Source organism: Epinephelus fuscoguttatus, linkage group LG6, assembly GCF_011397635.1.
Source record: "Epinephelus fuscoguttatus linkage group LG6, E.fuscoguttatus.final_Chr_v1".
Classification (NCBI taxonomy): Eukaryota; Metazoa; Chordata; class Actinopteri; order Perciformes; family Serranidae; genus Epinephelus; species Epinephelus fuscoguttatus.
This window is the reverse complement of record NC_064757.1, coordinates 27,465,787-27,493,462: the sequence shown is the minus strand read 5'-3', so window position 1 is coordinate 27,493,462 and position 27,676 is coordinate 27,465,787. Positions and strand designations below refer to the sequence as shown.

The window sequence follows — 27,676 nt, the reverse complement described above, 5'->3', positions numbered from 1 at the left end:
TCTGTTTTTACAGTGTCTGACTGTGATGTATGTTGAAAAATCTTTAAAGAAAACATGCCTTCCAAATAAGCCCACGTTTCTTCAGAAATGGGCAGTAAAATAAATGCAAAATACAGCCATTTAAATTTGTATTCCCTTCCCTTAACCCAAAATAAAAAACATAAGTCCTTCCCAGTGCTTAAAAAATTATCTGACATGCTTCCCTCTTACTCCACCGCCCCTCCCCCCAATAAGTAACAAACAGTACCTAAATTTTTTTTATGTTTAATAATTATTAACATTGTTTTGTTGAATTTTTAATCCTTGTCTGATGTTTCGTTAGTTTTTAAATCATGGCCCTGAGAGAAGCAACAATTTAATCAGCTGTATTTTTTATGGTTGAGATGTAATTTTCAGCATCTCACATCATCAAATGAGACAGACTGTAAATTCTTTTGGGCTTTTTTTTTATCCTCAAAAACCCATATTTATGTTGTGCCTTTGTGTTACTTTGTTTGTGCAAAATAAGCAGTGCACCACAAAAGAGAACACCAAGATGCTAATATTACTTGTTTAACAGTAGAGGGCATTATATGTCTGCTTTGAATCAGTCACCTAACTTCAAATATCACAATGGCTCATTTTTTTGTTTGTTTGTTTGTTTTAATGTACACCAAAAGAAGAATGTCACAAATGGTCTACTTACCCCTACAAAAATAAATATCAATCAAATACAAAATACTCTTAATATTCTCAACTGGCATTACACAACAACAGAAGAAAATACACGATGAAACAATAGTTTAAGTAGTTTTATTAATTTTTCAGCAAAAACAGAAACTGCAAAAAGAGAAACTATCAATCAATATTGAGCATTTAAAAACCTCACAGCTCTTCTCCAATGAAAAGCTGAGGTCCCTCTCAAAGCGAGTACAAAAGAAATAAAAGCCCACAGAAATATGACCGTCCGAAAAAGTGACACAGTAAAAACAACAAAGCTATTTTTGAGTAGTTGTGAAAGCCATGCAGAAGGGAAAGGATATGTTACATTCAGCAAGCTGGAAGCATCGAGGTGTACTGAGGCACATTTTCTACATTTCTTCACACACTTTAAAGATTTAACTTCGGCTCAGTAACCACGTGTGTTACAGTATGTTAGTGTTATTTGTCAGTGATGTTATTGCTGGCTTAGGTTACCTGCAGAGAAAACTGTATAATGCAAAATGTGATCAGTAGACCTGTGTATGTAAAAACTAGACTCCTTTTCATTAGTTTGACTGCAGCATAGCTTCTATCTATTTCTACAAAGAGATAAATGGCTCTGGATCAAACTTTTTCTTTACTTGAACACTTCTGTCAGTTAGTCCAGCAGTCCAGCTCAAGCAGGGTTAAAACCTTAGAGCTATGTTACTGATAAAAATCAACAGTGTGACAGTTTCAGTTTTCACAGAGGAGAACCTGCGTTTCTAAATGTGCTAGTGACTCTAAATGTGCTTCATGTCTACTTTGAATATGAAATAATACACCTGGCTTCGCTGAGTGGTTGGTTGTACTGCCAGCAACTCTCACATATGGCTCATACGATGTTGTGCAAGTGATGATCTGCTCACTTTTAGACCCACTTCACATGAGCTTTAACAGTTAACAGCTGACAACAGCAGATAAAGGGACACAGCTGCTGCTTTGCTGTATGAAAGACTTTCTGAAGACACTGACTGGAGGTCAGTGTCATCAGAATAGGTATCAGATGCTTGACTGAAAAAAAACACCAAACAGATTCTGTGGTGTTGTACCTTCTGTGGTGTTGTACTGTAGCTGTGCTGCTGGCAGTGTGTTTATGCATCTCAGTGTTGTGCCTCTGGCATACTAATAGCCGGACCCTTGTGGTATGTACAGCACATAGACTGTACACATGTGGTACAGCCACAACTGAGCACTATATGTTAAACAGTGAAACCAGGGATGGCGAAAGCCCATTTCTTCCATGTTACAGAATTACATGGATTTAAGCACATTTCTTTTATGGCACTAGCACAACAGAATAATTTTAATGCTATTTCTATATCCTTTTTTTTTTTTTTTTTTTGATTAAAAAAAAAAAGATCAGTGACGTCCCCAAGGGGGGGAACGGGGGCAGGGGGCTGGTAAAGTTGCTGCGCCCCCACTAGCCCCACTTGCAAAAATGATTAGAGACCAACATTAATTGAGCATAGCATTAGTTCAGGCAGGACACATGTCAAGCTCAGCTCACATCCAAGCTACATCAGCTGATCTCAAACAGCCCAATCAACTGATGGAGCAGACGATTGATGAAAGGGAGTCAGCTGATAGATCACATGATTCCTTTCTATGCAACCAATTGGCCGATCTCATTCAGGATGCACTATTTAAACTGCTCTGGCCTGCCTACTGTTGCTGCTTCCTCTGCAAGCTGCTTTGCAACCCACCTCCACCCCAGCTCCTCCTTTTCATGCTGTGTCTGATTTACCAATGTCACTTCTGTTTGTCATTGATGCTGCTCTGATCTGTTCCCAGGGGGTCTTTGCTGCTGCTGTCCCTGCCTTAGGCTTTCCATGTAGGCACATGGAAGGGCAGGGAGGCATGCTCTCCCAGACAGAGCCATACCATCAAATATAATACTGCAAATGAAAATAAAGTTTTGTTTGACTAAAGTGTTCCTGACCAAACTATCTTTAAGAGGCTGTGGCGCCCTCATTTTTCAAGCTATTACAAAGGTAATGGTATCTTGCCAAACTAGACATCAAGGCATCAATTGGTACCACCTGTGTCGGCATAGCTTGTCGGGAAGGGGGCTAAATAACCCTCCAAATTTGGCCAAAATTTTGACAAGGGGAAAAACTGACATGACCATTTTCAAAGGGGTTGAACTCTCACTTGAAGATATCTGAATGAAAAAAGATATTCTGTGGGTACCCATAAGTAAACTTGAGAGGACTTTTCTCCAGTTAATGTTTTGCTCCTTACAATCAATGTACTCCTTAAAATAAATCTGTATATTTGTCTTTTTAAATAAAAGGATAGCCAACAATGAATCCCCTAACACATGTACAGATTCATAACAAATCAAAACAGGATAGTTGCCTTACACCAAGAGGGTTCGGGGTGGGGGAGCCCTTCTGTATGGAGTTTGCATGTTCTCCCTGTCAGCATGGGTTTTCCTGGGTTCTCCAGCTTCCTCCCACAGTCCAAAGACATGCACGTCAGGTTAACTGGTGACTCTAAATTGGCTGTAGGTGTGAATGTGAGTGTGAATGGTTGTCTGTTTCTGTGTGTCAGCCCTGTGATAGTCTGGCGACCTGTCCAGGGTGTACCCTACCTCTCACCCAATGTCAGCTGGGATAGGCTCCAGCCCCCTGATAAGCCCTAACAGGATCGGCGGTTACAGAAAATGAATGAACAATGAAACATCAGATAATTAGTAATATTAACTGTCAAACTAGCAACCAAAGTACATTAGCATGCTATTCCTTAACTCTCCATATTGACATAGTTTTCAACCAGCCTGTAGACTACTAAAACAGCATAATGGAATTCTTGATATTCAGTTATGACTTTTGGTTGGATTTTCAGTGGCCCCCTCTGGCGACCCCTATGAAAAATTTGCAGGAGCGCCAGTGCTCACTATGAGCTTCTCAGTTTGATGAGTAAAGTGAATGTCAGATGTACATGATTAACAAAGTACGAGGCACAAGCCAACAACCTTCAGAACTTACATCTTCCTGTATCTTTTACCTGATTTGGTTACCTTGGAGGGGAGACATCAGATGCCAGAATAAAGAACATTCTGAGGGTCTACTGTGACGCACTGAACAGAAAAGTATTTCAAAATATACGTTTTGGTTATCTTCTGTTCCATATATCAATATGGCTACTGGGCAGCATTGAGGAGTTTTTAAGTACAAATCATTTCCTATAAAGGTTGTAAAGGATCTACATTCTCCAAAATATAAGCTACTGTTGTTTGCAATATAGCTTTCTGTGGCTAACATTTCAGTGAGCAAAATGGTGACAGATATCTGGCTGTCATGTACAGATAAAGACAGTATCTTTTCAGTGAGTGTACAGCAGAAGATGACCTTGTTTGGTGCATCAGGGAGACAGAATATGAAACTATTCATGACTGAACCAGAGCATAAATTATTACGATAGAGCATTCCACATTTAAACAAAATAAAACTCACACCAAATAAACAGAAAACTGTGCTCTAGCATTCAGCAAAGAATACGTCAGACACAAGAACATCATTAACAACAGTCGTCAGAATTATACCGTAGAATTAAATATGACAACAGATTTATACAAGTTTACAAGGCATGTAGCAGTGACGGAGCTCAGTGAGTCACCACGGGAGTGTTAGAACAGCAACAAATAAAATCCCTACATTTCACCATGTAGCATAATTTGACTGATTATTTTTCAGTTAATACATTCAGAGAAACTTGGAAAAAGCATTTCCCGTGTCGTTATCGTTATTCGGTGAACATCACCTCTGGAAGACTGTCTGACTTTTCAAAAGATTTACTGACACACAGCGAGGAATCAATACAAGTGATCCCTCTCCAGTAGGTTACTGTTAACCAGTGCACAATAGTCTGGGTAACTCATGTTATTTGTGGATGTTTATGTCGCAGAATAAGCTGCTATCAAGTCAAGTTTCGACCTATCTTTAACTCGACAAAGGACAGTGCATCACAAACACCATGATCATCAATTAGCTGAATTATTTCTAAGTATTCTCATGTAGAACAAACCCTTGATTTTGCAATGCTAAGCATGGTTATTCATATCCGAACCCAAATGCTTGTTGACCTCTTATTGCCTGAGAGCACCTCTTGACAAAGCTGCAGGATTGCTTGTTTAAGTGAGGGTTTTAGTCACAGCGTGTAGCGTGTCATTGCAATAGTAGGGAAAAGACCGCTAACACTAAGGTCTAATGTTTAAGCAGCATCTTCACCCCTCACTACGTAAAGCAGTATGAGCATTTGGAAGTGCTACCCATTATGGTGTTATACTGTGGTGGACCTGAAGTTGAAATTCAACATCAAGAGTTGGGAGTCTGTGGTGGTGGTGGAGTCCTGTGCTCTGGAAGCCTAGGAACCTTTCGGGTAATGTTCTGCTGTTTGCTTTCTTCCCTCCATCCTCCGTCTTTTCCCTTCTTCCCATCTGCTTTATCCTTATTCTGCCTGCACAGTTTCAGTGCTCGGGATATGAACACGTCCAGGTCAAACAGCCGCTCCTTTTGCTTGACAGGAAGTGACTCCACAGGTTCATCGTTTACCGGCTGAGAAATGGAGGACGTAGAGGAAAGAGGTTGAGATTCTGTGGGAGGAAAAAGTGGCGAGATGGGGGGAGACGCTGTTTGAGGTGACTCAACAGGAAGTGGAGAGGTGGGAGATGAAGGGAGGAGTGAGGGAAGGGAATTAGAGGAAGATGTGACAGGCTGAAGTGGGCTCAGTCTGTCTTCATCGAATTCAGCTGATGGGTGCTGCACAACTTCCGTGTAGTGGAAGACTGGAGTTGGAAGGTCAGTCGGGGAGAGTGGGAGAGGGGGAGAGGAGGTGTAGCAGGAGGGTGAACGTTGCTCCAAAGAAGGACTGGGACTGGGTGAGTGCAAGCGAGACTGGGTGCTCTCCACCCAGCGAGAGATCTCTTGGAATAAATCCCCCGTCTCCTCCTCTTCTTCCTCTTCCGCCTCCTCCTCTTTCATCTCCCCTAAGTCCTCCACGCTGCCCCCAATAGGCTCAGCAGGCACAGGGAGGCTGGTGGTGTTGCGCTTCCAGTGAGAAAGATCCAGGATCAACTTAGGCTCTGAGTAGTGTTGAGGCTTGCCCTCCCTCCAGGCAATTTTATCGAGATATGAAGGGGATCCCACTTTGTAGTCACAGGAGCGGCCACAGTCCAGTTCCCCGTACCCCAAACCACAGGCTCGTTCCAGAGAGGAGTGTGAGTTCTCCAGGAAGCGTTCTGCTGAGCTGCTGTGGGAATACTTGCGTGGGTCGACCTAAATATCATGAGGAGGAGCAGGTGGGGAAGGAGAAGGTGATAAATAGGAAAGAAAGTACAGTGAGGATGCCGGTTATATTATGTGTTGAAGTGCTTTGACTCATTCTAGTTTATGACTAAGTATGATTCATGTGTTAAATTGAAGCAGCAATAAAATGTAACCACGTACAGATTAAGACAAGACAATACTGGCAACCTTTGAAGGTCCTGTGTGTAGGATTTAAGCAGATATACTGGCAGAACATGGAATATAATAAAATAAGTATGTTTTTTCTGGTGCATAATCACTTGAAAATAAGAATTATTCTGGGGTTTTGTCATGTCAAATTTATATCTACATAGGGAGCAGGTCTTCATCTACAAAAAAAACACCATGTTGCATTGCCATGTTTCTACAGTGGGACAAACCAAACACTGGCTCTAGGTAGGCAGTTAGCAGCCTCCATGATGAGGGCATTGGAAACTGCTTTATTCAGTGTTTTTACTGGCTTAAATCACCAGGTGTGGTTGTTATAGAGGGGAAGAGACCTCTGCAGATAATTCAGCTCCCAGTAAAAACCTCTTGAACATCTAAAACTTAAGTTATCAGAGAAAAAAGATGAGCAGGTGCTAAGCTAATGGCCCGACTCCGTCATGCCAAACAGTGTAGGAGAAACACTGATTTGTAATGTTTAGAAACATTTGGTGTTTCTACTGGTTTAAATCACCAGTTGATTTGTTTTGGAGTAGAAGAGACCTCTGTGGATAATTCGGTTTTAGGTAAAATCTTCCTGGACGTCTGGATCAGAAATGAAGTGAGCACACAATAAGTTATCAGAGACAATAGGTGACCACATGTCTCTGAGATGCCAAACAGTGTAGCAGAAACACTCATTTGTGACATGAAGCTGATTTATTCGGTGTTTTTACTGGAGTTAATCCCTTCGTCTGCTCTTTTTGGAGAGGATAAGACTGCTGTGGATAATTCGGCTCCAGATAAAAACCTCCTTAATAATGAACACTGAAGGAATATCTAACCTGGAGAAGTTTCAGCTGGTTACAATCTATAATCCTCACATGTAGATGCCACTAAATCCCCCTAATCCTCACTCTTACACACTGTTCCTTTTAAAGACACAGTGCATTTACAGTGTGTACTACCAGACTGACTGTTGCAAGAAATATGCAAGGAAGCTTCTTCCATCAGAAACAATTTGCTATTGATGAAGTCTTCATTTTGCCAAATAGCAGGTGGTGAAGCAAATCTAAATCTTATTGGAAAGCAATTTGTAATGTGATTTTACACTTAAGAAGAGGAAACGTGCAAGGTAAGACTAACATGCACAACAATTTTATTTCACTAAATTACAATATACTCAAGAACAAATCAGTGAGTATGGCAGAAAATGATAAAGCACATCCAACCTGCGCCTCCTCTAACAGTGAGTTGGAACTGGCCCGGGGGTCTCTCTGCACCTCCTCTTCCTCTGTGGTGTCTCCCATGTCAGACGTCATGTGGCCAGGCGGCATGCAGTGACACCCCCCTCCTGACTGCTGCCAGGACACATCTGTTGATAAACTGGTCTCGTACCTGCAGGAGGGCAGAAATAAAGCGTTCATATTAGTCTTATAACAACTTTGCTGTGCAGTATATTCAGTCTGCTAAACTTACTGTAGGAACATTAGGTTTCTTGTGCCTCGTTATGCTTTGCCAGACTTTTCTGTTCCAACAAATTTGGTCAAGCCATGAAATTGCGGTAGAACTAAGATTCAGAACGAATTAAAATCCAAGTCAGGCTTGTAGCCAAATGGTTGCTGGATTAAATTACACAGTAAAGTGGTCGAAATATTTTGGAAGTCCAGCATGTAGTCATGCAAAATGCATGAGCAGTCAGCCCTCAATGTCAAATTGAAGGTTAAATAGATTTTAGACTGTCAGAATTATGTTAGTATGAACTAAAGTATTTTAAATTTTTCTGTGAAACACAAGTTAGCAGGACTACATTCTACCTACATTGCAACAGAACTACAACTTTGATGTGGTTGTGGATTAGCCCCCGGTCAGAGGTTAATAGTTTGTGTCACTCCAAATAAATATAGTGTATAGCCTGACAAAGTGCAGTGTTGGTAGGTTAGCTGAGTATTTGTCTTTAGTAACCAGGGAGTTTTGCTTTTCGAAACAAGTACATTTAATGATAAATCAACAAACCAGACCAGACTCTTTGTCTGCTGATGATCTCATTACGAAATGGAGGTCTGTTAATTAAACAACTCTTGTAGCAATGGCAGACTGACACAATAAAAAATCTGATTAAAACTGTAAAAACAAATGGAAAAATGACCTTAACTCTCCCACCAGTGTTTAAAACACAAACCCACACACCTCTCCCAGTGGATGCTGGAGGCCTGACTGTTGCTGTTGCTGAGGCTCTGCTCGGTAACAAGGTTGTCCTCCAGTTCGTCTTCGATGCGGAAGGGGTGCAACGAGGTGGGCTCATCCTCAGGACAGGAGTACTGCTGGAGGAAGGGGTGCGACAGCGCTGCTTCAGCCGTCAGCCGATCCATCGGGTTAAAGGTCAAGATACGCTCAAGGAAATCCACAGCTGAGAGGAAAGGAAAAGGGAATCAGTGAGGGAGGAAGAGGAGTAGAAATAAACTGTAGTGTCCATGAGGTGTGCTCGCCTTGAAACAATATTAGCACTAATTTTCCTCTCTCAGGACAAAATTATATTTGTTAGACCACCATCTCTATCATCTCTTCATCCTTCACAGCTCAGAGAAGCTGCTGTCGTCTGTGTGTTTTCTACTCCTCACATCTTCCATTACTCTTATTTGCTCCCATTCTATTTCATACTGCTTGACCTTCCTCTTCTTACCACTTCTCAATCCCCTCAGCTCACCCTGAGCATCCACTTCAGGCAGCAATTCAGAGAAGGGTTTCTTGACTCTCCATCCATGACTGACATATGAAGGCATCACCTGGGAAAGGACGACAGTGGGCTTTAAAATATGTGCATAACTTTGCTGTGGTTATTTTTTTCTGTACATTTCAAGGCCTTGACTTGCTGAAAGCGAGAAAACAGAGCGAGAGCCGTTGAAGGAAAGAGTTGTGTACACATTTATCTTGTCTGTAGACTGAATCTTTTCCAGTCTAAAGCTGCAAACATAACATGACATCCTGTCCCATATTTAAACAATCACTTTGCAGACGTATGACAAGCAGCAGCCACTGAGGCATCACCTGTAGCAGGTCCTGCCTGTCCTCCTCCCTCAGCACTGGCACTGTGTCGAGAATCAGCTGCATCTGCTCCAGCTCATGAGCTCCTGGGAGAGGGAACCGGCCAATCAGAGACAAGCAGAGAGGAGACAGGATCAGTTACATAAGCGGAAAATGGTGGCCAATTAGAGTCAAACGGGAATACCTAGGAGGTGTGAGCTGTCGAGTTACTGAAATGGTATGGTGAGGACGTTCAATAAGAATTCAGCAGATAGGATGGAACACTCTGTAGCCAACTATAAAATGGTTTTAAATGAAAAACTATGTCTGGAAATCACCACATCAACACCCATGTATTATAATAGGCGCTTCAATTTTAATTTAATTGCACACTAACTGCAAGGCCACAGTAAGTACAGCAATTTATGCACCAGGGGGTTTTGTTTCTGTAGTACAACCTGTTGGACAGCACTTCAGGTTCTATAAAAATCCCACATTATCATACACTGGCAGATGTTAACACCAGCTATGACCCAAACCTAATGCAAAACCTCTAAAACCTACAACATCTCACTGAGTTTGTTGGAGGTCGTACACAGCTTGGGAGGAATAAGATGCTGTAAAGCTAAACTCTTTTAAAAATTTACTTTCGACGTGGTTGTATTTTGCATTCTTGTCTATTATTCTGGGATTGTGAGCATGTGCAAGTGTCTCTGTGTTTGCAAATAGGTGTGCCAGGCTGAGCAGATCATTAGTCGGTGGCCCCAGCAGGTGAATGGTGTGCAGTGATGACAGCTCCCTATGAAGAGCCAAGATGGCGTCGGCTCTGCAGCAGTGGAGGCGCATCTTCCTCCTCCTCCTCCTCTCCACAGCAGCACATGTATACAGATTGTTTGTAGCCTAGGTGCCACACTAAAGGTGTTGTTCTGCTGGAGTATGACCACTTTGGGGTCTCCTGTGTTTTGGTTTCTTTTAGTTTCTCTCGGTTAGATATGACTGCTCCATAAGTTAAAGATATTTTGTTTTGTTGGCCCTGGTCCACCCTGAAGTCTGATTAAAATACCAGTATGCTCATATATAATTGCAAGTAAGTCAAATTGTTTGCACATTCAACTAGTTATCTTGTGGCTACATGGGATTTGGGGAAGATCGTGACTTAGTTCGTGTTATGTCTGTCACCGCTAGACAGGGCGTAACAAGGACACATCTTTTGAGGTCATTGTGGTGTTACTACAATGCAATATGTTGTAACTTTTCAGCACAAACCAAAACAAAGCAGCAGTACTTTCCCTCTTACAGTGTGGATTTGCCCTTTAAATGTTTCCATAAAGCACCAGCAGGTGGTGCTGTATCAATACAATCACCACTCTAAGAAATAAGCAAGCAGTGGTGGTGTATTTGAGAGAGTGCATTGCTTCCCCTATGGTAAACAAAAATAATGCTGTGCTGCGTAAACTCTGGTGTTTGAGAGGAAAGCAAGGCAAACATCTCTAACGGTCTATGTGTGAAACTCAAGCAGAGAGGAACACCAGGGCACAGATGACGTTATTGAGTTTGTGGCACCATCTCTCCTGTGGTATAGAGGGCTGGTGGAGGTCAGATCAGCCTGTCAGGAGGAACTACATCTGCTTCAGACAGCGAGAATTTCTCTGTCATCATTGTTATTCTGGTCAGGCAAAGAAGTAGCCGGCAGAAGGAGAGTAAAGTATCTTTGGTGGAGGACACTCTGGACAGAAAAACTCTCCTCAGCTTGATGCCACCTTGTAATGTAGTTATGAGGCGGCTTTTTCGCATCTATGCTCGGACAAACTTTACATAAGTTAACAAAGGACACAAAAGATGTTTTTGATTACAACTAATTTACCTGATACTGTATTCACTTAGCCACTCTGAGCAGCCTGTTTTCAATGTTCTGTCTTAAGTTACTTCTGTGTCAAATTGAAGCCGCACCTATGCCGTAACCTATGCCTGATGTGCACCTCCCCATAAATGTAACTATACTTCATGGCAACACAGACCTCCTTTCTATTTTGTAAGCTGAAACTTTTTCGTCAGTAGAAGCGAAGCTTTTATTTACTTTACTTTCACAGATAGACAATAAAGCCTCCACAAAATACCATTGTAAGACTTGTCTGTGATTTATCCTGGCTTCATATGAGTAGAGGAAATCTATGCTCATTGCCAGGCTAGTTTATACAATGTAGAATGCCATAGACTTGTGCTAATAATGTTAGCATGTTATATTTGTTTCAAAAACGTGTTTAGTATAAGACAGTTGTTTTGTCAGTGAACCTTGTGAGTTGTAATGGAGCCAAATTTTGCAACATTACCTTTGTTAAATGTTGCTGTTATTCCTGGCTTCATATGAGTAGAGGAAAAGTCCTCTAGCTGCTATGCTAATTTATACAATGTAAAATGCCATAGGCTTGTGCTAAAAGCATTAGCATGTTGTATTTGAGGGGAAAATGTGTCCAGATAAAGACAAATGTTTGTCTGTGAATGTGGCGAGTTATAGTGAAGCCGATTTGTGCATTTGTGTCTGAAACTGTCTCTATTAAGCCATGTTTAATGTGTGTTTAGGTGTGTTTTGAATCAACTAAACTTTACAGCACTTCACAGAAACCCCGCCCCCGACTGCAGAGTGACACAGACATACCACTGCACAAGTATAAATGCTTTCAAGGCCATGTGTGTAGCATAGACTGTAAAAGCACAAATATAAATCCCGCTTTATGTAGGCTACAGTTGCTAAGATGGTCTGGTGTTACTTTCTCATACTGAGCATACAAATACAGCAAATATTGATGCTACAAATGCATATGCACATGCAAAGTTCACCCTTAAAAACTGTGCATGTCTATCTTTCTTATATAACAATAAAAGCTGTGCAAATAAAGTTTATTTTTTTTACAATTTAAATTAGGGCTACGCAGTTAATTGAACTACTATTAAAATCGCAATATGGCCAAATGCAATATCCAAAATACTTTTGCTAAAGGTAAAATGTGTCACAACATACCATAATAAATGAAGCACTGTGGTGTTATAAAGGTGCCCAGCCTACAGATCATACTGCAGGCATAAGGGAACATGCTTGTACGGCAGAAATCACATCATCATCACCTTCATTTTTTATACTTTGGTGTAAATGAAATATAAAAATTACCTTTCCCACTCAAAATAACTGCTATGTGATACTTTTTTTTCATGTCCTGTAGCTCTATTTCAAATAAACTGTAAAATCTGCCAGTTCCTAGAAACACATTTCCTGTAAAGATCTTACAGGACTTTAAGTGCTGAATATTAATGCCATTATCATATTTCATCATGCCATCCAGTTAATGATCTGCAATATCATAATGTTCCCGCTGGGCATCAAGGTCATCAGTGGTTTAGCAGACACTGCATTACAAACAGCAGAGGTACCTGCAAACAGCATGCGTCCAGTTAGCATCTCAGCCAGTATGCAGCCAGCGGCCCACATGTCGATGGCCTTGGTGTAGTTGTTGGGGGACAAGAGCAGACGGGGGGAACAGTACCACTTAGTTACCAGACCCTCGGACAGATAGCCCTAGAGAAGCAGGCGTGAGAGTGAGAAAAATAGGAGAAAGAGAAAGAGAGTTAAAACACAGAGCAATAGAATGATACTGTGGTTATATTAGTGGTGAGTATGTAACAGATTGGCTTGTTACCAGTTGTGTACTTGTAAATCTGCATGCATTTGCATATGTATGAGGCGTTTAAGTTGCACATATTAATCACAATCTCGCTGGCAGTTTGCTGGTAGTTATGTTGTTGGAGTGGAAGCATGGTGAAGTCAGACATCTGAGCTCACAAGGGATATTTTTATTTACACCCACAAAGACTTGATCATTTTGCATCAGCTACACGAGGATGGAAACTTGCTCCTGGATTCACTCTGCAGTCGGATACATTCCCCTGAATCTCTCTACCTGCAGTTACTGAGTTTCATCGAGCCTTTGATGCTCTGCTGTTCAACAACACACGTCCTCTCATTAGGGTTGCTCCGACAAGGCTCCCTTCTGCTTTTTCCTTTTGTAAATGTTCACCTTGTGAATAACGCTGATGACGGCGTGCATGGAGATGAGGCGCAGGCAAGCGTATTGACATGCAAACCAGATTTATCTACAGTATAATGATATGCTTTTGCCTGTTGCTATCATTATTGCTCTTATATTTCACTCCCCTTCTCACTTGCTGTAATTCCTTCGCTCTCCGACCTTACAAAATCTCCAAATCCCTGCACTTACCACATTATATTTCTATTCTTTCCCTGGCTGCACGTCTCTCCTGAGCCAAATCTTACTGCCTCGGCTCGCACACTAATGACATTAGGACACTATAGACTGCACAGCAAAATATGCTTATAATTAGGTTTACACATTCTCACACATTTTTATGTTTCTTGGCAGCTGCTGGCTGATTTTATTTCGAGGCTCTGACATGCTGCAAATTGCTACATGATGACAGACATAATAAGGAGAGTGTGGACATACAGAGTTCAGTTTTTCTTGCAGGCATACTGTTTTTTTTTCACTTTTGTCCCCATAAAACTGTGGCTAATTTGCATGGTTGGAAAAAGGGGCCCTAAAATCAGGCAGGGGTCCTTCTCCTATCGCCTCCTCCCCATCAGCCCTTTCCGCTTTCCATCCCACCATTACCCTATCTCCCTCTTTATCTGGAACTTCTTGCAGAATCACTCTATCTTGCCTCACGCTGTAACGACAGCATGGGATTCATCCTGCCCCAGATGAGTTTTCAGACTTAAAATGGATGTCAGAAATTGCTCTGTGAGCTCCTTATTTTTTTCACACCAGTTAAATTATCTGCGGCCACCTGTAAGACCAGCATAACATCCCTCTAAGCAGGACACAGCAGCCCCTCTGATGATTACATTTTAGGTCTGGCCCAGAATGGTTTTATATTGTACTTGACAGCCGAAATGTGCTCCTCATATTTGAAGATGGTAAGTTTTGTCTCGATCAGCAGGTTCAGGGCATGACTCAGAGCCTTTATTCGCCGTGGACCTCCCACACCGATGTTCCCTCTTATACATCCCTTCCAGCAATGTGTCCTTACAGATAGAATTTATTTTAAATGTCAAAACAGCTCTGTGAGTTTTTTGGGTCAGCCTTCTTAGGAGTTACTTCTAGAATTCAATCTATTAAGTGAATAAGACGTTATGAATTTGGAAGTAACTCCAGCTCTACTTCAGTCCTACTATTCCTCTACTTTGCTCTCCTCTCAGTTTCCTCTTCACCCTTGCATCATGTGCACCCTTTTATGCTCTCTACTCCCTCTCTCCATGCCTACGTCTGTCCTCACTGCACCTTACTCACTGCCTCCCCTTCCCCTCAGTGACCTCACTCATCGCTTCCCATGTGTCAGCAGATGACAGAGCAGAAACTGATGCTGAGTGCTCAGTCATGATCTAACAAACATACTCTCACCTTGTCTTCTATCAGTCTGACCGTCTTTGCTGATCAGTCTCTGCATCTGAGCTCTTATTTCTACCTCCTGATGGAAATGACCGCAACCTTATTTAAAACTCAATTTCAAATCACACTTTGAAGAATGAGATAGTAGTGTTCTCAAGGATCGTCTTTATCATAACCTGTTTTTATGTTTTCTGTGCGGATACAAATTAAGTAATCTTTCCTTCCCCCTTTTTATGTATGTATTTTTGATGTTTGTTTTAGTAACTTTCTTTCTTTCTATTTATTTATTTATTTATTTTTAACATGCATATATTTCAAATTCAGTTATTGATTTTTTTATGTTAGTACAGGGATTTTTTTTTTCCTTGTAAAGGCGTGTCACTTCCAAAATGGCTTCTCATTGTAACCCACTGCCGTCACTTGTGCTCACTTATTAATTAAGATTGGGTGACACCCCCTACCAAGCTTATAAAATGTTTTCTTGACTCCTGTCCACCCTTTTACACCCTGACAAAAACTTTTGGGTCGAAACAGGTCCGTGTTTTAATATGAGCAGCCATGTTTTGAAATAAAGGCTTCTTCACTTAATTCCTGCTCCACGCATGAGTGCCTTAAGTTCATCTTTGCTTCTCAGTTTTAAATCATTTTAAATAAAAGTTTTATCTTTGCACCTCTTGTCTGCACTTTTGCTTTTTTTTTAAGATGATTAAAAAAAAAAAAAAGGAAATCATTTAGCACTGTAAAGCACCTTGAATTGCCCTTGTGTATGAACTGTGCTTTACAAAAAAAGATGCCTCGCCTTGCAAAAGCATTTGATGGACTGTCTTTGAAGGAGTGGTCAGGTTTTGTGTCAAAAGTATTCATTTTTATATTGGAATATCATTTGATGATAATCATAGAGTGGCTTTGGAAACTGCTTTGAACAGTCTCACAAAATGATGCACAGATGTTGCCTCAGATTTCATATTGTAGCTATATTTAAACTGTATTTTAACAACGTATCACAGCTATTCTTTATTCTTTATTCTTTATATGGCTCCCCATTAGCTTCCAGAAAAGTGGTCGCTAGTCTTCCTGGGGTCCATTCACAAAACAACATTAAAAACACATCAGTTTTAAATAACAGAGCATCAATGAGACAATAACATTTAATATCAGTCCAAAATTAAGACAATAAAAATGAGTAAAAAACAAAATTGAAATGCATTTTTAATTTCTCCTAGCTATTTGGGATCAGTAGGACCCGATAAATATAAAACCTTAACATCGTCAACAATAATTAAGTCCCAGCGTCCTTAAACGAGAACTTCCTAATTAACAGCATCTTGGCTTGTTACAGTTGCTAAAATTGGTCAATTTTGTTGCCATATCAAACTACAAACAGTATTAATCATAAATAAACAAGTTTGAACCATAAAATTTCCCCAGGTTTTGGACCTTGTCCACTTTTGTGCCGGGATCGGCTGCAGACTGACACGCATTTTATAGTTGACGTTTACTGACACCATTTCCCTCAGGGGAAACGGAGCTTGCAAAGTCCCAAGATCCTCAAATGAGACGACAATAGTCCAAACACAATAGTCCCAAACAAGTAGCCTACTTCCTAATTAACAGTTGCTTAGCTTGTTACTGTTGCTGAAATTGGTCAAATTTGTTGCCATATCAAACTACAAACATTATTACTCATAAATAAACACGTTTCAACCATAAAATGTGATCAAGTTTTGGACCTTGTCCACTTTTGTGTCAGGGTCGGCTGCAGACTGACTTGACAGAAATGGCTGCCATCTTGTTTTCACATGGATTAGTGTATTGTGCTCTTACTACCACTAGATGGCACAAAAAAGTGTCCACGAATGAGGACAACAGGTCTAAGTTAAGCAGAATGAAGTATAAGGTCAAGTAAACCAAAATGTGATGTCCTCATATGAGGACACAGAGTCTCAGGAGGGTATACTAGTTTATCACCAAACCAAGTCTCCACAGTCAGCCAAGATAGTCAATTATGCATGTCACACACACTGGCACGGAAAGAACATCGAAGAAATCTGTCTGCCATGTTCAGCTATTAACCATTATAAAATATTTGTTGGCTTCCTTCACTCCCTTCCTTTACTCTCAGCCTTCTCCCCCGCTGTCATCACCTCCCACTTTCCTCTCCACCCGTTCCCTTAATCTCAACTCACCTCAGCGTTTCTCTACATCACCATCAGCAGCTACGTTTGCCTCCCTTACCTTTCCTCTTTTCTTCACACTTCACCCCATCTCTCCCTTTTCGCTGCCCTCCTTGCTTCACCTCCTTTCTCGCCTGTTTCATCCCTCCGTCTCCTCTTGTCAGTTACAGATCCGCTCTGCTTATTTTTACCCCTCTACTCCTTCCCTTCTTTTCTCTTTCTTTTCCAACACTCCCTCCTTATTCCCCTTTCCTCTACTTCTGTCTCCTTCATCCAGGTCATGAATTATTTCTGGGCAGATCCAGCCCTGCATCAGCAGGTGACATTCACACATACACACTCCAAGTTCATACTGGTGCTGACAGTAAACAACATCACAAATAATGTTTCCTCGGCCACTGTTCCCCCTCTCTCTCCCCTCAACCTTTCTGTCATCTCTTTTCGCCTGAGTAAATGTTTGTCTGTGTAGTTGGAGGCGCACAGCTCGTCAAACAGCCTCATTTCGATGCACCGCAGAGTCACAGCGTGCTGACACAACCTCTGTGATAACACGCGGACCATGTAAGATACTGTAGAAGCAATAAAAAGGAGGTAGGGATATCTTTGGAGCCATTACAGTGCAGTGAAAAGAGGTCATTCATTGGTGAGAAAAAAGACAAGTGTGATATTTGAAAGTGAAAAATAAGTCATAAAAAACAAAAACAAAGCCACCAGTCTTGTTTCACAGCTCGATATGAAAGTTAATACTACTTGTGAATTTCACGTCACAGCTGAAGTCAACACTGCCCACGTCCATTACCACAAAAAAATGTCCGAAAAAGCAGCACTTTGGCTCTGCATTATTAAATATGAGAGAGGATGCTAGCACATTCACTGCAGGCATCTGCTTTGGTGTCAACACTGCATCGCAAATAGCCAAGCATCATCTTAAACACACACCGTCATGCACACACACACACACACAACTCTGGTAATACAATCTTAATGCTAATGAACAATGACAAACCGATGTTCTGCTGGCTAACGGAGACACCAGCTGCAGACTCCTAACTAACTCCCAATATCCACCTCAGAGCAATTCAAACCGTGTCAGCACTCAATATAAAATTAGAGGGTAATGTACAGCCAGCACTCTTATTGGTTATTAATGCATTCCTGTTATCAAAGCATTGAGGCTAACGACTGCAAAGAGAAGAGGATACTGCAGCAGCAGACGGGGGAAATGCTCTCTGTATGAGCTGAAATAGAGCACTTGTTGTGGCATCAATTCTAAAAAGAATCAGCAATGGCATTGCATGAATTATGCATGTGTTTATAGATTAAATATGACACATGACACATTATACCATAGGATTTACTACTTTGATCTATCTATCGATCTATCTATCTATCTATCTATCTATCTATCTATCTATCTATCTATCTATCTATCTAAACCAGTATCAGACTCACTATATTTTATTTTTCGGTGCTGTGTCTCTTGGATGCCTGCTGCTTATGATCTGGCACGTAGTCGCTACCTTTTCATAAAGGTAGAGGTAAATCCATAAACATCAGAAGCACAGAAAATAAGGGACAAAGTAAGAAAATACAGGCAGAGGACAGAGTCTTTGCAGTAAAATACACCACAAGGCTTCTAGTGCTTCTAGCTCCCAACCATCACCTATCGTCATGAGCTCTGGGTAGTGACCGAAAGAATGAGATTGCAGAAACAAGCGGCCGGAATGAGTTTCCTCCGTGGGGTGGCTGGGCTCAGCCTTAGAGATAGGGTAAAGAGCTCAGACATACGGAGCTCGGAGTAGAGCCACTACTCCTTCACATTGAAAGGGGTCAGTTGAGGTGGTTTGGGCATCTGATCAGGATGCCTCCTGGGCGCCTCCCACTGGAGGTGTTTCAAGCACGTCTAACTGGTAGGAGACCCCGGGGCAGACCCAGAACATGCTGGAGGGATTACATATCTCATCTGGCCTGGAAACACCTTGGGGTCCCTGGAAAGCATTGCTGGGTAGAGGGACGTCTGGGATGCTTTGCTTGGCCTGCTGCCCCCACGACCCGGCCCATGGATAGGCAGATGAAAATGGATGGATGGATGGATGGATGGATGGATGGATGGATGGATGGCTTCTAGTGGCTCATAAGTGATGATTGAGAAGGATTACTTCTTGTGAGTCTATATATTGTTTTTCAGTCAAATCTCGCATAGTACAGTCTATCTTCATTTTTGTTGGAAGGCAAATCAGGTCTACGATTCTTTAAATGCCTTAGGACGATAGAATTTCATGCTGTGTCAATGTTAACTTTATGACAATTTTCAGATGTTGGTATTTGTCCTCCATACCCATGGACCGTAAAAATAAGGGACGTAGCTTGCATGACGTCACCCATTAGTCTGTAGACTCTGGTTTTGACAGCTGGGGTTCGGCATTTCGGTCGCCATCTCGTTTTTTTTAGAGCCACAAGTGACCATTGGTCAGGACGAGTGATGGAATACAGAAACTTAATCCAAGGGAAGCTTTTTGGATCCATCAACTGGATGCTTTTAAGTATCCTGGTCTCAATGACTTCATGTTTTTGTAATTTGTCATTGTTCTCTACAAGCTTTGACATTTTTCTCACAGGCTATGGGTTAAGATATGTGTGTATATATTCAAATTGTGACTCTGTCACTGTTTTTTATTTACTTATTTTTTCATTATTGTCTATTTGTTTCACCTGTCATGCCATTATATGGGTCATGAAAAATCACTACAAAGGTGGGGCCATACCTATGTTGTATGTTTTGAAAGTCCTGACAAAGACCTGCAGCGGTCGAAACATGTTGGCTCTTTTAATGATTTAGCCACTACAATAAGGACTTTTTAATATTCCCCTCATGTTTCTGTATTTTTTCAGAGTGCCTGGATTGCCTTTCTGTCAATCCTGTTATTTCCTGTTCTCCACGAGTGCCCGACACAAGATTTTGATCTACATTTGTGTATACAGAGCAACTAGTTGTCTCTTTCTTTCCAGAGGTGACCATATTTAGGCGAGAGGCTGGCGCTGTGAAGGAGCCAGGGGTGGATTTGACTGAGAAGCTGAGCACACTGTCTTAATTATGTGTAACATTGGGCCTTAATAAAATGCGAACAGGTGAGTTACATAAAAATCACCCTTTGTACAGTCGTCACAAAAAGGGAAATTAGCTTTAGAGACCAAAACCGTTTTTGTACCAGGTTGTAAACAGGTTTATTTCTGCTGTAAAGTTGGGCATTTTAACATGGGTGTCTATGGGGATTGATAGGCCTTTGGAGCCAGCCTCAAGTGGTCATTAGAGGAACTGCAGTTTGTGGCACCTCTGTGTTGGCCTCATCCCTCTGGAGGTCCATACCTTATGACTAAATGTCGTCATTCAAGTCAAGATGACATCAGCATGAGATGTTTGGTTTCTTAACAACACAACCATCTATCTATCTATCTATCTATCTATCTATCTATCTATCTATCTATCTATCTATCTATCTATCTATCTATCTATCTATCTATCCTACCTTGTGACAGTGCAGAGTAGTTCAAGCCTGAACATTGTGTTCTCTCTCTGTCTGTCGGTACACAGTGTGAGAGCAAATATGCGCCCAACACACACACACACACACACACACACACACACACACACACACAGTGAGAAAGAGGTAAACCTTGTTTTTGCTGTCCTGCACGACCCAAACTACCTTCATCTCTCACTTCTCCTCTCTGTTTGATCTCTCTTTTGCACCCCCTTTACTTGTTTCTCTTCTTTGCCCTCCTTCTCTCTCTGTCTTTGTACTTTCCACCTTCTGTGACTCAATACTTCTCACCCTTGTTCCTCATCTGTTCTCTGCCTCCCCCCTCATCAACCCCTTCCCCTCCCTCCTCCACCTCCTCCCCTCCAAACGCACCCCCTGTGTCTGCACCCAGCTGATCCCCAGTCCCGTGTTCTGAGCTGACAAAGATCGCCTTTCACAAGAGCTCCTCTCCGCATGCACAGACCCAAAAAACACACAAACATACAAACACACACACACACACACAGGCACACACACATCCTGCCCTGCTAGTGTTACAGTTTTGCTGTGGGATCTCCGTGCATAATGAAGCAGCACAATGGAGCAGTAAATTGTCACATTAATCTCTCAGAAGCCTTTATCTGCAATGGACAGACTAATCACAGGGTTTGATTAGCCCAAAACTTGATACCAAGAAGAAGACGTTAATGGCAGGGTTTGGGCTTGAGAGGAGGCCTTGTGTGAAAGACAGGTCGGCAGCATCAGACATGGGGGTGTGTAATCGGAGATGTCTGTCATGGAAGAAAAGACGGCTTGACTGTACTGCAATCGCAGCACGTATAATCCTCAATGAGGCGTAGTAGCTACAAACACGTTTCAGTTTCAAGTAAGACATTTTGAAGTTCGGGCTGTCGGTGTACTTTCTAAAATCTGCATCTTTGTCAGAATCAAATTAATGATATCACTGAGACGCCACACTGACAGACATTAATTATTCTGCGTTTGATTTCCTATAGGAGGATTCTTTTGCAACTGGATCCCATCCTATCCATTGCTACACAGGGAATTTGTGCACAGCTTCCTGATAACCACACAGGGCCAGGGCTTGAGGAGTTGCTATCTCTTCCTCGATAACAGCCCTACCTCAATAAGAGGGAGCAGAGATAAGGTTTAATATTACAGTACTCTCCCTAGATTCATCCATCAGTGCAAGAACAGCCCACACTGCGTCAGACTGCAACGCGGAGAGTGAAAAATCCTCCCAACTTCATCAACTTTCCTGGCTTGAATATTTAAACCGGTTGTATGATTCATTTTTTTGTAGAACGAGTATCAAAAAAGCACCCAGAGAGAATAACACAGCCAATATAATGTGGACGGAGATCTAAACTCTCACACTGGCTTGTCCTCTGAAGATTATGGGTTTTTAAAACGAATCTAAAACTTGTTAAGAGAGCACGAGCCCAAAGAGAATAATGATCACAGGCATTCATTGGCCTCTGGTCAAAAGAACACTTGGCACATTTGCTACATTTACATGCCCCAAAAAAGATGAGTAATTGGGTTAGGGCTGGAAATGTTTGTACAAGTGTTAGTGGTTATTACAAACTTCCAGCTTATATGACATTTAGTCATCAAAGTCTTCAGATAAGACATCCAACTGCTTGTATATACATCTAACCAAGCCAATGATCACAGACGTCCTTGCAGTATACGTGTTTGTGCGGAGTGGGTTTCCTTCCTTCCTTACCTTGTGAGAATAATGAGGGTCGACTATCCTGGCCAGCCCGAAGTCTCCTATCTTGAGCAGCAGTTGGTCGGTGTTGATGAATATGTTGGCAGGCTTCAGATCTCTGTGCAGGACGTTGGCTGAATGGATGAACTTCAGTCCCCTCAGCAGCTGGTAGAACAGCAGAGTAGCATGACCTGTTCAAGGGTAAAGTCACATATCAGGATATACCACACCGCTGCTATTCTCTCTCATGTAATAAACATAACAATGGTTTCTACTAATGCTCTGAACATGTTAAGTTGTGTATCTCTGAGTAAAGCTAGTAAGGATAGGTTAATCCACATTTGAATTTAGGGCTGGGCAATGTATCGAGATTATACCAATTGTGATATGAGACTAGATATCTTTGGATACCATAATATTGTTAGTGTTGTCTTTTCCTGGTTTTAAAGGCTGCATTACAGTAAAGTGGCGTCATTTTCTGAACTTACCAGACTGTTCTGTTCCATTATTTGCCACTTAACCAAATTACTGATTATTATTAATAAAAAAATCTCACTGTGTAAATATCTATTTACATATCTATTTTTCCATATCACCCAACCCAAATAACAAGTATGGTGCAAATGCAACTAATATATACTGCATATTTATACTGTGTGTGCATGTATTTCACAGGTCCAGTGTGCAGGATTCAGGGGGACATATCAACAGAAATGGAATATAATATTACTAACTACATTTTTATTAGTTTATAATCACCTGAAATCAAGAATCATTGTGTTTTCATTACCTCAGAATGAGCCGTTTATAGCTACATACATAGCAGGTCCTCGACCATGGAGTCCAACCATGTTGTCTCTACAGTAGCCCAGAAGGGACAAACCAAACACTGGTTCTATATGAAGTCATTCCTGTTTTTGCATTAGCCACTGCAGTTCTTCTCCTATATGCTTGGCACATAGGAGAGGATTCAGCTGTTTGCAGTGTGCAACCTCACCATTAGATGCCACTGAACCCCACACACTGGACCTTTAAATGTATTTTAAGGTTTGTTTGTTGAAAGTGAATTGAAAAACTTAAAACATAAAACTGACATTTAACAGTAACATGCAAACTCAAAACTAACTTTCAATTTCAATTGCTAACTGTACATTGGACAGCAAATTGGTTTAAGCTATTTTTTTTTAAGTTAATCATTTATAATGGGTCAGGTTTTTTTTGCAAACTGTAATAAATAAATAAATTGTACAAAATGTACTGCAAAACTAATACATAAAATCAGGATCAACCCCACAGTGTCACTGCAATACCACTGTCAAGGTATCTGGTCAAAAATAACGTGATGCACATGACTTATATTTTGAGCAATATTTTTGACAAAATCATGTGCAGTATTATTCTTCAAAATCATGATCATTTGCCAATGTAGTGCAATATCATTTTCTCAGTCATGTGCAATATTACTCCTCGTTGTATATCAGACTCAATATAACATTGATAATCAGGCACAGTCTGTTTTTTTCCACCATTTTTGTTCATGTTTAGTAACTCTTGTACTTATCATGCTCCTACTGTTACTCTGTCAGGCACTGGTTTTTGCTTTTGCTCCTGGAAATGCTTCCATCTTGTGTAGTTGTATGTTTTGCCTGATATTTAAAACTACTGTTATAAAGCTCGGCCCAGTGAGTGACCCTGACTCGGGGAACCCATGAATCATTGAAATTGTGGTTACTGCACTTAGTGTTAGTGTAATTTGAAGCACTCTCTGGTACAATGATTCCCTTTGGGATAAATAAAATTCTATTGAATTGAATTGAATTGAATATTTAATTTTCTCCATACCATCGCCCTGATTCGAACCTGTCAAAAGTGAGATAATTTAAACCACAACGTGAAAAAATGACTCAATGAATGAGCACATTCTGGAGAAATTCTGATCTTCTAATGTATAATTTGTGGCTATGGGCAAAGCTATTTAGACAAATATGTCAAAAAATTTTGTAAAAAAAAAAAGTTGTATCACTCCAGTACTTTCAGAGCATGTTTATGAAGAGGAAACAGACAATATAAATGATTGTGTAAAGTAATTTTCAAATATGTGATTTGTGGATAAAGTACTCTCCCAGTAAAAGAGTGTCTCCAAAGGGCTGCCACTAAATCCCCTAAATCACAGTGTAAACAAAGCCAGCAGTGCAGCAACACAACAGCAGTGTTCAACATGAAGAACCACACTGTCATAAAATATGTGACTTTAACTGTCCAAATTCAAAGAATATACTTTGTTCTATTTCCATTTCATTTCCCATACCTGTGGATAGCGGTCCTTGCTCCAGCAGCCGAGCCAGATCCGTCTCCATGCACTCCTGAACGATGTACAGGGCGCTCAGCTGGGCCGGGTCTCTGGGCAGCGGTCGTCCATACGGCGCCAACACCTCATGAACCCTCACTACATTCTCATGGTGCAGCCGGTGAGTGATTCTGACCTCCCGCAGAGCGTGCTTCACCGTCACGGCATCACGCATCACCAGCTTCTTGATTGCCACACGCTGTCCTTTGCGCTGGTCCACAGCTGAGAGAACCAGGCCTGTAACACCTGTGCCGAGAGGTCGGAGGTCAACAAAGTGGCCGCCCAGGTCGAAGCCGTGGAGGAAGAGGGGGATGTCTTGTCGAGCCATGATAGCTCAGTGTGGATGTGTTAGGGAGAGATGACAGATGATTCCAGGTACCTCAAGCTTGACTAAAAGTGCTTTGCTATTGTCTTGTACACATGATGTCACATTTTGCTGGTGAGTCCAGAACCTTAAATAAAGACCTGATTTTTGTCTAGGTAGCTGGTGCACGCAGATGTTTGTTCTCATGTAGACAAGACCAAAATTCAGTCACACAGCTAGTTTGGTGAAAGGTGGTGGTAGTTTTAGGAGCCCACAAAAGTTCCAGTATTTTATCCAGAATTTCGAGCTGTTGTCAGAATCATGAGCGGGTTAGAGGAGAAGATATTTCCTTCAGGCCTAAGAACTGCCTTTGTGCATCATGTTCACCTCCTCTTCTGGTCCTGTGTGGGCAGATTCTTATTAAATCATCCTTTTACTGAACCTGCTGAGGTATCACATTTTAAAAAAACCCTTTGAGGTGTTTAGGACAAGGAGTGTAAAGCGTCTACAGTCGAGCCTACATGTTTAAAAATAACATATTCTCCTTCAACATTTTTTTGCTTTTGATGATGTCTCTCTCTGCTCCAAAGACGCTATCTGATGCTTTAGTCTGCCGCAGCGATGCACTTCTAATTTCTCACTGTATTTTGTTCACGCGCAGATAGTCAGGATATCAGTGAGTCTTATTAATACTACCCAGGGCAGGGGTATCCATAGAAACAGCCCTCTGTGTGGCTGATCCTGCTCTTACATGTGTAGATGCATCATGGGACAGCAGCAGGCGGACGCCCGGCTCTGCACTCCTCTCTGTCTCCACTGTGTTTGTAATAAATCTGTAATCCTTATCGACCAGTCAAAGCCTTTTGACGGTGAGGCAGGGGGAAAGGAGGTGGGGTTACGTGAGTTAAATTCAATGAGTCTCTATCAGCTCCTCCTCTTCTTCCATGGTACCAGAGTCAGTCAGTCAGACAAGTTCATTCAGCAAGAGATCCACAGTTGGACAGCGGACAAATCCCGGAACTGTGGTTCTCTCTGTGTGTGCATGTGCATAAGTGTGCATGCGTTTAATCCCTCAGTAATCTGCTTCCTGATGCCTTCTCATGAATGTAGGGATTTCAGCATCAGGCCGTGGTCACCGTGGAGAGATACATCTATGAGCTGGGTTGCTCAACGCATCTGCTGCCTCCACTGCTGCTGGGGAAGAAAAGAGGAAATGGGGTGAACAAAACAGAAGACAGAGATGAAAGTTACACAACAACAGAGCCAGTGTGTTAGTGTCGCAGGAGTTGCCATTGCATAACCCTGCATGGCAGTGTGAGCTAATCTACACCAGCAACTTAATGTGCTTACAGAAGATAATCACCTCAATTCAGTGTTGCTTCAATATCTGCAACATGATGCTGCTGACATTTCAGAGCAGAGAGACAAAGACAGGGTGGAATTATCATGGCGGCATTGTTTTAAATGAAAAGGTCTTTCCTAGTTCTGGGCTCTGATTGCATCACACAACATAACTTTGCCTGATTAAAAGTGTCTACCTGACATTTCAGTTCTATTTCCACCCCCTTGAAAGGTCATGTAGTGGTAGAAAACAAAAGCATTGACTTTATCGCACCCCTAGATCCCTGGGCTGCAAGAACTCAAACAATCCATCAATCCATAAAACAAATCTCTTTGCTGTCAAAGGCCTCGGGGCAGGCTCGAGCATTAGCTCCCCTTTCTCTCCCCAGAATGGGTGGTGATGTGCACTCAATAACTTGCTCTTTATCAGCTTTCAAAATACTTACAGTCAGTGTTCATGTGAGCCTCGGTCGGGCTGACTGTCAGAGGCTGGGAGAGTGTAAGGGGAGAACAGAGAGACTGAGAGAGAGAGAGAGGGGGGAGCATTGACAGTGTTGCTGGGTGGGAGGTGCAGCACTGGGCTAACTTTATATATAATGCATAACCACTGGAGATGGCGCTTGGTGTTCTCTCTGTGCGTTTATTCTTCATATTTCTTCAGGGCTTTGCAGCCAGAGTACATGTCATGAATGAGAATAAACTGCAGTGTGTTGATGCAGTGCAGTAAAATGGATTAAATTTGAATTATGAATCCTATTGTCAACATTTTTAGAACAAGATATCACACTTGCTTAAAACACCCTTTAATATAGGTTAAGGCAGAAGAACACTCCACACAGAGGCAATATGATGGAGATGGGAGCAGAGAAGGGTTGTGCTCTTTGTGCAGCTGCTTCTCTCTCTCTCTCTCTCTCTCTTTATTATATTATTTACTTCCCATAAGGCAGTAAGGCAGTTTTAGTTAAGATGGGAAACGCTGCATCCTCTCTGCACACTGGCTTCATGCGGCTGTCTTTGTGTGTCTCCATACACTCCAGTAACGCCCCTCTGACAGAACAAAAACACTGAGGTTGAAGTGCATCTCATAAAACATAAAGCCCCATTTATTTCCAAAAAAAAAAAAAAAAGAAAGAAAGAAATGAAAAGAAAGTATTAACGACAATCAGGCCCGTGCTTCCCTTTCTCCTCTAACTAGCTCCACGTTATCTTTATCTCTGCCACTATCTGCTCGGTGTGCAATAACAAGAGGAAGAAGAAAGAAAAGATAACAGCAGCAACCATCAGTACTCACCGGAGCATTACGCAGCCGCAGCCTGCCGTCCAGAAACAAAGATCCGGGGGAAAGATGTGAGAGATACGGCTCCTTGGAAGCAAAGAAAGTGAAACACGACCGCATCTCTCATTCTCTCTCTTTCTTTTGCTTCTGTGTGAGTGTGTGTGTGATTTAGATGATACAGAGGGGGGAAGCAGCCGGTACGGGTCGGCACCGGGAGCGATCCGCGGAGATGAGATAAGCCAGAGGCTGCTATAGAGCCTGTTATTGTGGGCGACTGTCCGCTCTCTGTCAGAGGAGTGATGTGAGAGAGGGAGGAGAG

General features: G+C 41.8%; 1 protein-coding gene across 3 annotated transcripts; it reads right to left on the bottom strand.

Annotated features, from left to right (window-relative positions):
* Nucleotides 1–799: 799 nt before the first annotated feature.
* mapk4 (mitogen-activated protein kinase 4) lies at nucleotides 800–27,676 on the bottom strand. 3 transcript variants are annotated; one of them, XM_049579407.1, is made up of 9 exons: nucleotides 27,373–27,676; nucleotides 24,398–25,934; nucleotides 22,105–22,280; nucleotides 12,627–12,771; nucleotides 9,225–9,307; nucleotides 8,860–8,962; nucleotides 8,367–8,586; nucleotides 7,409–7,574; nucleotides 800–6,002 (listed from the first exon to the last, which is right to left on the bottom strand). In XM_049579407.1, the coding sequence occupies exons 2-9, from the start codon at nucleotides 24,762–24,764 to the stop codon at nucleotides 5,043–5,045; spliced, it is 2,220 nt and encodes a 739-aa protein (XP_049435364.1). In that variant the 5' UTR covers nucleotides 24,765–25,934; nucleotides 27,373–27,676; the 3' UTR covers nucleotides 800–5,042. The 3 variants fall into 3 exon arrangements, with proteins under 3 accessions (XP_049435364.1, XP_049435363.1, XP_049435365.1); XM_049579406.1 differs by having other exon boundaries at nucleotides 24,398–25,931; XM_049579408.1 differs by having other exon boundaries at nucleotides 8,884–8,962; nucleotides 24,398–25,931.

What these genes read in the sequence shown, in the direction of transcription:
- mapk4 (XM_049579407.1), bottom strand. Translation starts at nt 24,764, where the DNA reads ATGGCTCGACAAGACATCCCCCTCTTCCTCCACGGCTTCGACCTGGGC. An exon ending in ACCCTCATTATTCTCACAAG is followed by an intron (nt 12,772 to 22,104) that starts GTAAGGAAGGAA and finishes CTGCTTCTCTAG; the next exon opens with GGCTATCTGTCCGAGGGTCT. An exon ending in TCCAGCATCCACTGGGAGAG is followed by an intron (nt 7,575 to 8,366) that starts GTGTGTGGGTTT and finishes GCCCTCCTGCAG; the next exon opens with GTACGAGACCAGTTTATCAA.